The sequence below is a fragment of the Ochotona princeps genome, chromosome 29 (assembly GCF_030435755.1).
Source record: "Ochotona princeps isolate mOchPri1 chromosome 29, mOchPri1.hap1, whole genome shotgun sequence".
NCBI classification, from domain to species: domain Eukaryota; kingdom Metazoa; phylum Chordata; class Mammalia; order Lagomorpha; family Ochotonidae; genus Ochotona; species Ochotona princeps.
Genome location: NC_080860.1, coordinates 10,963,145 through 10,975,238, shown reverse-complemented (window position 1 = coordinate 10,975,238; position 12,094 = coordinate 10,963,145). Strand labels below are relative to the sequence as shown.

At 44.4% G+C, this 12,094-nt stretch overlaps 1 protein-coding gene across 2 annotated transcripts in view; it reads right to left on the bottom strand.

Annotated features, from left to right (window-relative positions):
* RNF10 (ring finger protein 10) overlaps nucleotides 1-12,094 on the bottom strand; it is a 30,603-nt gene that overhangs the window by 16,323 nt on the left and 2,186 nt on the right. For both annotated transcript variants that reach the window (XM_004591895.4, XM_012928942.3), the window contains exons 2-3: nucleotides 5,947-6,143; nucleotides 559-758 (exon numbers count right to left, since the gene is read on the bottom strand). In XM_004591895.4, the coding sequence (XP_004591952.2) occupies nucleotides 559-758; nucleotides 5,947-6,143 (397 nt within the window). The remainder of the gene's footprint in view (nucleotides 1-558; nucleotides 759-5,946; nucleotides 6,144-12,094) is intronic.

Sequence of the window (12,094 nt, the reverse complement as noted above, 5' to 3'; positions counted from 1 at the left end):
TAAAAGGTTTTATTTTTTTTTTTTTAACTGGGACATTAGATATACAGAGAAAAGGAGAGACAGAAAAATCCTCCATCCACTGCTTCACTCCCCAAGTGGCCGCAATGGCCAGGACTGAACTGAACCAAAGTCAGGGGCCCAGAAGCCCCTCGGGGTCTCTCACATGGGTACAGAGTCCCAAGGCCTTGGGCTGCCCTTGACTACTTTTACAGGCCACAAGAAGGGAGCGGGACGGGAAGCAGAGTCAGCAGGATTAGAACCGACCAGTGGGTGGAAGACCTTTGTCTTTCCCTCTCTGTAAATCTGTTTTCCAGTAAAAATAAATAAGTTCTAAATATTCCTTCTACTTCATCGTGTTACTAAGGCATTTATGTAAGCACTGCAGTCTTTAAGCTATCAAGAATATCCACAGAGAAAGTAGATGACCAGAAAAGAGGGAGAAAGAAAAAGCAGAATTCCCTCTCTGCCTCTCTGCCCCACTTTAAAGGAAGGCTCCTCAAAGCACTTTAAGTACCTAGGCACTCAATCTCACCAACCCCCATGAGTAGCAATACTCACTTGGCCTGTAAAAAGAGTTCCTTGTTGAAGGGCTTGTGTCCCCACTTGTTCCTTTTACCCCAGCTGCCATGTCCACTACCCTCAAAGTGACTTGCTTGGCCACGGGGTTCAAAAGTGAAATTCAGCAAGTGGTTCAGATTGATCTTCTTAGGACCAGAGAATTGGGCAGGGCTAAACTCTGCCCGCTGAGCCTCTGCTACCTAGGGAGAATAAGAATGAATCAGACTATTTCACAATACAACAGCACTTAACTGACTTACAGCAAAAACCAGTACAACTCCTCCTGCGTGGCTCAAAATATTAACCTTAATAAAACCATCTTCCTAGATGGGAATAATATCCTACCTATAGCTTAGATGGCAATAAAGAGAAAAAGAGCCTTTAACATGCAATTACTTAAAATGTTTAGTCTGCCTGAAGTGGCAACTAATTGTGAAATGATGAAACCCAGCATGAACTCCTCCAGCCACCTTCAAACAAAATGACATACTCACTGGATCATTCTTTAGACAGTGCCCCCACACAACTCCTACACCTTCACTGTTAGCAAGCGGATCTGCAGAGCCACCGTCTGGAGTCGGCTTGTAGTTAAAATGCTGTCTTAGACTTCTGCATCCTGCTAAAGGCCTCCCCTCTAAGACATATACTACTTCCTGTTTATTTTTTTTAAAGATTTGTTTGTTTTTATTGGAAAGGCAGATATACATAGAGGAGGAGAGACAGAGAGGAAGGTTTTCCCTCCAATGGTTCACTCCCCAAGTGACCACAACGACTGGAGCTGAGCCGATCCAAAGCCAGGAGCCAGGAGCTTCTTCCGGGTCTCCCACGTGGGTGCAGGGTCCCTAGGCTTTGGGCCGTCCTCAACTGCTGTCCCAGGCCACAAGCAGGGAGCTGGATGGGAAGCAGGGCCACTGGGACTAGAACTGGAGACCATATGGGATCCCGGTGCGTGCAAGGCGAGGACTTTAAGCACTGCACTATCATGCCGGGCCCACATACTACTTACTATTAGCCAAAACTGGCATGAGGCTAGCATTGCAGAGCAGCAGGTTAAGGTACTGCTTGCAATAGCAGCAGCCCATATTAAAGTACAGGTTCAAGTGCTGGTTGCTGTTTCCAATTCTGTTCCCTGTAAATGTACTTGGACAAACAGCAGATGACAGCCCAAGCTCACGGCTCCATGCCACCCACACAGAAGAGCTGGCCGAGTCCCAGAAGCTATTTGGAGGAATAAATCAGGAAACAGAAGATCTGTCACTTTCAAATGAATGTTCCAAAAAAATAGAATGAGCTGGGCTTAGGTGGAACACTTAACTTACGCCACTGTTTGCAATTCCACCATTCCCTACCAGAACATCTACTTCTGATAAAACGTCCTACTAGTGTGCTTGGGAAAGGCAATGGAAGATGGTTTAAGTACCTGGGCCCCTGTTGCCCACACAGGAAACCAGGACAGAGTTCCTCACTCCTGGCTTTGGCTTGGCCTAGCCATGTCTGCTGTTGCCGGAGAATGGACCAATGGAGAGACTGATCATCTCTGCCTATTAAATAAACAATAAATCTGGGGTGTAAGGTTGGAACAGTGGTGTGGTATGCTAGGCTTCAGCCTACAGTGACTGAATCCGATATAGGCACCAATTTGTTTCCTGGCTGCTCCACTTCCAATTCAGCTCCCTGCTTATGGTCTGGGAAAACAGCAAAGTTAAAGGATGGCTTAAATCCTTGGGCCCCTGCATGCATCTAGAAGACCTGAAAGAAGCTCTTGGCTCCAGAATGACTCAGCTCCAGCTGCTGCAGCCATCTGAGGAATAAACCGAGAGAAAGAAGATCTTTCTCTCTGCAACTCTGCCCTTAAAATAAATCTATTTTCACAGAAGAGGTTCCTGGCTTTAGATCAGCTCAGCTCTGGCCATTGCAGGCACTTGGAATGAACCACGGACAGAAGATCTTTGTCTCTCCTCTCTGTAAATCTGATTTTCCAATAAAAAAAGAAAAGTTTAAAAATATTTTAAGGAAAACAAAGAAAAAAACCAGGAAGGGCATATTTGGTGCATCCAGAAACCAATTCAATTAGCACATTCAAAACAGTTGTGTATGTGGCAATGTGGCAACAAACCACATGAGAACTAGTATTGTACACAAAAATGGAAGAAATCGGGCCCGGCAGCGTGGCCTAGCGGCTAAAGTCCTCGCCTTGAACGCGCCAGGATCCCATATGGGAGGCGGTTCTAATCCTGGCAGCTCCACTTCCCATTCAGGTCCCTGCTTGTGGCCTGGGAAAGCAGTCGAGGACAGCCCAAAGCCTTGGGACCCTGCACCTGAGTGGGAGACCCGGAGGAGGTTCCAGGTTCCCGGCTTTGGATCAGCACAGCGTCGGCCATTGCGGTCACTTGGGGAGTGAATCATCGGACAGAAGATCTTCCTCTCTGTCTCTCCTCTCTGAATATCTTTGTAATAAAAATATATCTTTAAAAAAAAAATGGAAGAAATCACATCACAGCATATTTTAGTCACCTTACATCCCCACACTAAAGTGGTACAGAACCAAGCTATAAGTCAGCTAGCACATTTGCTAATCCCACTTCGCCTTTGTTTTGTATGACTGTACCATGCTGCATTAATACACTGTTAGTTTAAATGACTACATACTACATAATACAGGCTGAGCCTATTATGCACCAATTGTTTGAAGCTTTCCCACCATAACAAAATACTATGATAAACACATCCTTGGGTAGATCTCTGAGTACTTATTTCAGCACTATATTTCAGGGTTTTTATAAGTGCAGGAGGAATTATTGGAGCAAAAAAAATAAAAACTGTAATTCCTCTCGATTCTGACTTCCTTTCTTCCAATTAGCTTGCCCCTCACTGTATCTACCCTAGCCACTACTCCCACAGCATACTGTCCAGAATGTCCATACTCATTTGAAGCCGGTGCTGTAGTGCAATGGATTAAACTTCAGATAGCAATTCCAGTATTTTATACCAGAGGAATGGGTTCAAGCTCTAACTGTTCAATTTCTGTTAATTTGCCTGGAAAGGCAACATAACATAGTCCAATTACTTGGGCCCCTGCGACCCATCTGAGAGACCAAAATAGACTTACTGGCTCCTGGTTTCACTCTGGTCCAGACCTTGCTGGGCAGTAAACCAGGGGATGAAGATCTATTGTTACTCCGGCTTTTAAAGAAGGAGTGGAAAAACAGAGGCAGGCAGGAAGGAAGGAAAATTTAAGGGACTTATTCACGGAAAAATTTCTCCACTCACCAAAAATTTTTCACCTACTACATGCCAAATGCCACTTAGGAATTTGGAATGCAACACTCAACATTCATTGCCTTAAGTCCTTTTGTTGCTTAAATTCTAGTTTCAAAACACAATTAGCCTCACCCATTTTTCTTTAGCCCTTAATCCGTTGCACCCTGATCAAATATGTAAAAATTATGAAAAAAAAATTCAATTAGGGGCCAGCACAGTACCCTAGTGGTTAAAGTTCTTGCTTGCATGTGCCAGGAATCCCAGCAGCCCTGCTTCCCATCCAGCTCCCTGCTTGTGGTCTGGGAAAGCAGTTGAGGATGGCCCAAAACGCTTGGGTCCTGCACTGGTGTGGAAGACCCAGCTTGGGATCAGCTCAGCTCTGGCCGTTGTCACTGCTTGGGGAGTGAATCAATGAACAGAAGACATTTCTGTCTCCCTCTTCTCTGTATATTGGACCTTTCAATAAAATAAATCTTATTAAAAAAAACTGTACAATTAAAAAAATTATTAAAAAAAAAGAATCAGAATTTCATTAGTAAGCTGGTAAGTGCTTACTGAATTAAAAAAAACTAGACTCTGGCTGGCACCGTGACATAGCAGTTTAAGCCTCTGCCTGCAATGATACCATTCTATACACAGGGCCACTGATTTGAGTTCTGGCTCTTCTACTTCCAGTCCAGCTGCCTCTCAAACCCAGGAAAGCCAGAAGATTGGCCTCATGCTTGAGCCCCTGCATACATGAGAAAGACCTCCCCGAAAAAAAGCTCCTGGCTTTGCACTGGTCCAGCTCTGGACAGTGCAGCCATTTAGGGAGTAACCAACAGATTAAAGATATTCTGTTTTAACTTTGCCTTTTTGCCTTTCAAATAAAAAGAAATCTTAACAAGAAAAACTAGAGAGAGAAATCAAGGGATAGATACCACAAATACAGTCGTTTAAGATAGCTATGGCAAGCTTAACCAAGGGCACACACACTACAGGCTTGGGGAAGAGTGATTTATTGGGAAAGCAAAGAAGGTACAAGAAACTGAAGGTAGGACTGAGCCATGAGTCAAGGGTAATAAGGAACTAGCAAAATATAGAGCAGGAACAGTGGGATTAGGAGAACTCAAAGTTAACTGCAGAAAGTGTAAGATTTATTGACTGATCCTGATAGGCTCAATGTGAATAAGGACTGAAAATTGCCCACTAGATATGAAAATGTAAAGGGAAGTATCCAGCCTTACTTTGGTATGATGTAATCCGGCTTGTAGGAATCGAACCTGGGCTAGTATTCCCTGCCTTCCCAAGTGCCATTAAAAGGATGCTGGGGGCCCGACGTGATAGGGTAGTGGTTAAAGTCCTCACCTTAAATGTACCAGGATCCCATATGGGCACTGGTACTAATCCTGGCAGCTCCACTTCCCATCCAGCTCCCTGCTTGTGGCCTGGGAAAGCAGTTAAGGACAGCCCAAAGCCTTGGGACCCTGCACCCATGTGGAAGATGTGGAACAGTCTCCTGGCTTCTGGCTTCAGATCAGCACAGCACCGGCCATTGCACAGCTGGGGGAGTGAACCGTTGGAAGGAAGATCTTCTTCTCTGTCTCTTCTCCTCTATGTATATCTAACTTTCCAAAAAGATAAATAAATCTTAAAAAAAAAAAAAAAGCCTAAGTGACAGAAAAACATATACACATGGAAATCAATCTTCCATTAACTGGTTCACTCCCCAAATGGGTGTAACAGTGCTATAACCCTAGAACTTCGAGTCTCCAAGTTCTTGGGTCTTTTTTTTTCTACTCCTTTCCCAGGTGTGTTAGCAGGGAGTTAGACTGGAAATGGCAAAGCTGGTACTAGATCGAGTACCCACATAGGATCGTGGTATCACACAGCAGCTTAACATGCTACAACAAAATATCTGCCCCACAACCTACAATGTTGACACCTTCCTTTAAGGAAATTTTTACAACCTTTTAATGAAGTAAGGAGGCAAAATTCTGAACCTAGTTAATCCTCAACTAGTCAAGAACATTCTGGTTATCTACTGCATGTCTTGCCCTCCCTAATTATTGGTAAATTTGGGAAGAAAAGGAAAACTCAGATCTCATGCCTCTCACATTCTAGAAACAATATTCTCAAATTCCATACCTCATCTCGTCTTCCACCATTAAAAGAAGAGCTAAAGGGTTTGCTGCTGCCACCACCCCTTTCAGGAGGCATCTTATTAAAAGTTTTGCTTTTCTGTGAATTGGGGCGACGGGACTGGTTGCTAAAATTTTCATTTTTAGGGTAAGAATATTCACGTTTGCGATTGTAACGCTTGGATCCATTCGAGTTCTTTCCATCTGAAAGTGAAAAACACAAAGTCATTAGTTATGAAATGACAAGAGCTAATCGCTCTCCACCTTCCAACAATATTGTGCTTAAATAAGGTTAATCATCAGCTCTTCAACAACCTCTAAGTAATCTGTTGCAGTCAAGAAATACAGTCCTTTGAACAAGACAACAAACAGTGAAGTGGGCTTTCTGCTTTTTGCTTGAAAAGACAGCCTGAGAGCCTCTCCCTCAGGAAAAACAGACCAAATCATACAGGTGCTCTGTACATAAGACTTTTTCCCAGGGCTTAACCATTATGCTTATAAAAATCCATTCTTGGGCCAAGCGGCGTGGCCTAGCGGCTAAAGTCCTCACCTTGAACGTGCCAGGATCCCATTATAGGCACTGGTTATGATCCCGGCAGCTCCACTTCCCATCAGCTCCACTTCCCATTCAGCTCCCTGCTTGTGGCCTGGGAAAGCAGTCGAGGATGGCCCAGAGCCATATGGGTGCCCACTCTAATCCCGGCTGCTCCACTTCTCATCCAGCTCCCTGCCTGTGGCCTGCAGATGGAAGATCTTCCTGTCTCTCCTCCTATCTGTGTATCTAACTTTCCAATAAAAATAAATCTTTAAAAAAGATTAAGAGCCAGATTTTTATCTACAATTTCAATTTTTAATAGGTAAGTGTCAAATATAGCGCTGCAGGTAGCAACTCCGAAATGGAGCTCTGGATCTTACACACACAGGAGGCAGAATCCAATCCAATTCTACCAATACACCAGAACCTCCTTCTCTGCCTTCCTTAACCCTGAGAACTGACAAGTCTCATGAGGTAAGTACATGAAGAAAACACACATTCCTCAAACATTGTCATCAGAGATGGTTTTAGATGCTACCACATCTGACCCTGCTTTCAGGATAAGAACCTCATCAGGTTAGGCACAGCCAGATTCCACACTGCAAGGGATTAAGAAAGCAAACTGGCACGGAGCAAGGGGGTTGTCTTCATTCCTCTTTAAACTGACACAGAAGCGGTTCCACAATGCTTACAATACTGCTGATGGACACTGGGCTGCTCACTTCGACAACAGATTACAACTACTACCCACTTAATTCATGATTTGAGTTGCTAACATCCACTCCCTCCCGTCTCCCACTCACCTAAGAGTGTGAAGTAACAGACTAGCTTTTATCTCTTGGCCCAGGCAGCTAATGACTGAAGGTACTGAAGGTCTGGGAAGCAGAGATAAAAAAATTGAAAATACTATGTTTGAGATGCTTTGTTTACAGCTTGCCAAGACACATACAACCTTAGGTAGAATTTATTCACTTCCTCTAACAGCAAATGAGATGATCTGATCTGGGTTATTAGAAAACAGATGAAGTCAAATTCTAGGTGAAACATTCTCCAGTAAAGTTTTAAGAGTGGTGGGCCCGACACGATGGCTCAGTGTGGCTAAATCTCACCTCACATGCGCAGGATCCTATACAGGTGCCAATTCGTGTCCTTGCTGCTCTACTTCCCATCCAGATCCCGGCTTATGGCCTGGGAAAGCAGTAGAAGATGACCAAAAGCCTTGGGACCTTTGGGTCCCTGCATCCATATAGACCAGGAGGAAGCTTCTGGCTCCTGGCTTTGGATTGGCTGAGCTCCAATCATTGTGGTCACTTAGGAAGTGAATCAGTTTTTCTGTCTCTCCTTCTGTCTGTAAATCTGCCTTTCCAACAAAAAAATAATAATAAAAAAAAAAGTAGATGCTTTTTGGGAGCCTGGCTGCAAAAAAAGTCAGAAATACCCAGTATCCAAGAGCCTCAGCTAGCCCTAAAGAACCAGAACGAACAGCCAGGAAAGAACGTCACACATCCCTGTTTTGATTCCAAGGCACAGCTAAGAACAACTGCCAAGAACTACTGGCAAAGACATTCCAAAACCAACAATGGTCATTAGTTCAACGGCTCAAGTCCAGAATTCAAAATCCCAGAGTAAACAGAAGACCCAGAAACTTCATCAACTCTTACCTGTTCCACACTATCTAAAGGACTCACCAATTTAACAGCAGGTCTACCTCTTTCCTACTATACTAAATTAAAGGTCACAGGTTCTTCCTCAGTTATTTGGCATCAACATTTCTAGCTCTAACCTTGAGGTCAGAATACTAGCCAGGAAGTTCCTGCTGCTGATTCATGCTGTAATCACATGCAAACTGCTTACCCAACCTCCAGAGTGGTTGACCAGCATGGGGGTGGGGAGAAGATAGCCATGCATAGCCTGACTACAGAATCAACCGATGACAAACTGAATCCAGCTGAAATTAGTAACACAAGGAAAGAAGAGAACACTCGTATCAGGAATGATGTACATGCCAGTAGATTACCTGCTTGCTTTATTAATTTATTGATACTTATAAATATTGCCTAGGACTGTGTAAGAACTTACTTGGGGGCCGGGTGGCATGGCCTAGTGGCTAAAGTCCTCACCTTGAATGCACCAGGATCCCATATGGGTGCCGGTTCTAATCCCGGCAGCCCTGCTTCCCATCCAGGTCCCTGCTTGTGGCCTGGGAAAGCAGTCGAGGATGGCCCAATGCTTTGGGACCCTGCACCCATGTGGGAGACCTGGAAGAGGTTCCTGGTTCCTGGCTTTGGATCGGCGCAGCACCGGCTGTTGCACTCACTTGGGGAGTGAATCATCGGACAGAAGATCTTCCTCTTTGTCTCTCCTCCTCCTTGTATATCTGACTTTGTAATAAAAATAAATAAATCTACCATTGTAGTTCACAGCTTCTATGACATGAAAGCCTTTTTTTCATATATCCACACCATTCCTATCAGAAGAATCCCACAGGACTTCCAATATGGTAAGCCATATAAACCAAGACTCCAACTCACAGGCCCTGAGTCAGCTTTCTCTTCAAAGCCATTAACATTGCAGGTCCAGACAGCTCAGAATCATTCTCCAAATGGATTAGCACAGTAATCTGACTTCTGGTACCAGAACAACAGGAAACACCTCAGAATGGGTGCCCCACACCGCCAACCCCAAAATAACTGCTCACTGACACCTGACCTTCCTTTCACCTCCAACTGCAGGATCATCCACCCAGGGGGATGGCAAGAGCCTAATTCCGGCCAGGATGCGGTGTTTGCCTAAAAGCAGCCTCACCCATCTTGGCCCTCATCGTTAAGGTCTTAGAACTGCATTTTAGCCTTGCTATACAAAGGCAACCAAGCAAACAAAGATTACATAAATATTTATAGCAACTGGACAGACAAAATTGTTGTATGCCACTCTTGCTAGAAAGATCAAGAAAATCCTGGCAACCAAATTTGCCTATTTTCTGCATACAAATAAAAGGCAAACTTAAGCCAGCAACAGGAACAAAGATTTGAGTGTATTAATCACAAAGCTAGAAACCAAATGACCACTTGCTACACACATATTTGGGAGAAACCAGTTATTTTTCCGCACACAGTAGCAGAACAGAAAGGGCATCAAATACTCAAATATTCAAAAAGCTTGTTCTTTTTACTTGACAAGATTCTTAAAAAAAAAAAAAAAAAAAGAGGGAGGTCAGGGTGGTCAGAGCGCTCACTAGTCAATCCTCCACCTCCCAAGTTTCAATGTCCCATCTGCAGGCCAGTTCCTGTCCCAGCTGCTCCACTTCCCACAAAGCTCCCTGCTTGTAGCCAGGGAAAGCATTGAAGGATGGTCCAAAACCTTGGGACCCTGCACTTGCGTGGGAGACATTCCATTTCAGGAGCGACTGTGTTCAAGGTGTGGCTCAGCTTCTGATTCTAGCTTCCTGCTGACATACCCTGGGAAATAAAGCGGAGGGCGCAAGTGGAGACCCGGATTGAGTTCTCAGCTCCTGGCTTCAATCTTTCCCAGCCCTGGCTATTATGAGTAACCAGCATATAAAAGATCTGTCTCAGACCATGCACGGTGGCCTAGTGGCTAAAGTCCTCACCTTGAATACGCTGGGATCCCATATGGGCACCGGTTCTAATCCCAGCAGCTCCACTTCCTATCCAGCTCCCTGCTTGTGGCCTGGGAAAGCAGTCCAGGATGGCCCAAGGCCTTGGGATCCTGCATCCATGTGGGAGACCTGGAGGAAGTTCCTGGATGCTGGCTTCGGATAGGCGCAGCACCGGCCTCTGCGCTCAATTGGGGAGTGAATCATCGGATGGAGAATCTTCCTCTCTGTCTCTCCTTCTCTCTGTATATCTACCTTTGTGATAAAAATAAAACAAATCCTAAAAAAAAAAAAAAACGATCTGTCTCTCTTTTTTAAGATTTTTATTGGAAAGTCAGACTTACATAACAAGGAGAGACAGAGAGAAAGATATTTGGTAAGCTGGTTCACTCCCTAGGTGACTGCAACAACCAAACTGAGCTGATTAGAGAAGCCAGGAGCTAAGAGCCTCTTCCTGGTCTCCCAAGTAGATGCAGGGTCCCAAGGCTCCACTGCTTTTCCAGCCACAGTAGGGAACTGTGGATAGGAAGTGGAGCAGCCGGGACATGAATCAGAGCCAAATGGGATCCTGGTGCATGCAAGGCGAGGATTTAGCCCCTAGGCTATCTTGTCACACTGGGCTCTTGTTTTATACTATTTTAAATAAAGGTGAACAAGAGGTGTCAGGAATATGCAAATTACCCTGATCATAACATTATATACATGCACTGAAATGTCACACCATACCTCATAAGTAAGTGTAATTATCATGTATAAATTATTGTGCATAAACTGTAAGGGCCAGCACTGGGATACAGCATTGCGGTAAGCCTGCCACTTGTAACACCAGTCTCCAATGCTGTTGCCCAGCTACTCAGGGCCTTGCAAAGTGGAGCAGGGAGCAGCCAGGGCCAGATCTGGCAACCACATGGTAGCCCAATGCTTGTAATGGGTGGATTAACCAACTGAGCCATTACACCAGGCCACACTCTGTCTTTCAAATAAGTAAACAAATCTTTTTTAAAATTCAAACCATTGTGCCAGGTGCAATGGCTCAGTGGCTAACATCCTCACTTTGCATAGGCCAGGATTCCATATGGATGCTGTCTCTTTCTGTAAATCTACCTTTCCAATTAAAAATAAATAAACCTAAAAAAGTAGTAACAAAGTTCAGACTGTTGGGGTCGACACGGTGGCCCAACCTCTGTCTGCAAGCGCCCACGTCTCACACGTGGATGCCAGTTTGTGCCCCAGCTGCTCGATTTCCCAGCCAGCTCCCTACTGAGGCCTGTGAAAGCAGTGCAAGGTGGCCCAAGCGCTTGGACCCTGCACCCAAGTGGGAGATCCGGGGGAAACTCATGGCTCCTGGCTTCGGACTGGCTCAGCTCCAGCCATTGCAGCCATTTGAGGAGTGAACCAGTGAATGAAAGATTTTCCTGTCTCTTCTCTGTAGTTTTGCCCTCCCAATATAAGTATATTTAACCAAAAAAAAAAAAAAAAAAAAAGACTTAATTTAATTAAGTAAAAGGCAAATAAGTATTTTCAGTACGTTTTCTGGTCTTTAACTGTTAAGAAAAAAACTAGTCAGAACAATCAACAATTATTCTATACATGTCTGCTTGAATTATTTTTTTTTTTTTAAAGATTTATTTTATTTTTATTACAAAGTCAGATATACTGAGAGGAGGAGAGACAGAGAGGAAGTGGAGCTGCTGGGATTAGAACCAGCGGCCATATGGAATCAAGGCGAGGACCTTAGCCACTAGGCCACGCAGCCGAGCCCTGCTTGAATTGTTAAGACTGCCAAATATTTGCTTTGGTCAAACTACAAGAGAATTCTGTAGCACCCTCCAGGATAATCATAGTTCTTCCACTCCAAGTCAAGGGACGACTAGGAGAATACTTGTTTTTTTTCTGTTGACTTTGTGATGTCAGACGTTTTCACCTACTGCTTGTTAAGGAACACACGCAGGCATTGACTGCAGCTGACTCATGAATGTATGTTAGTGGCTTAAAGAGGAACCC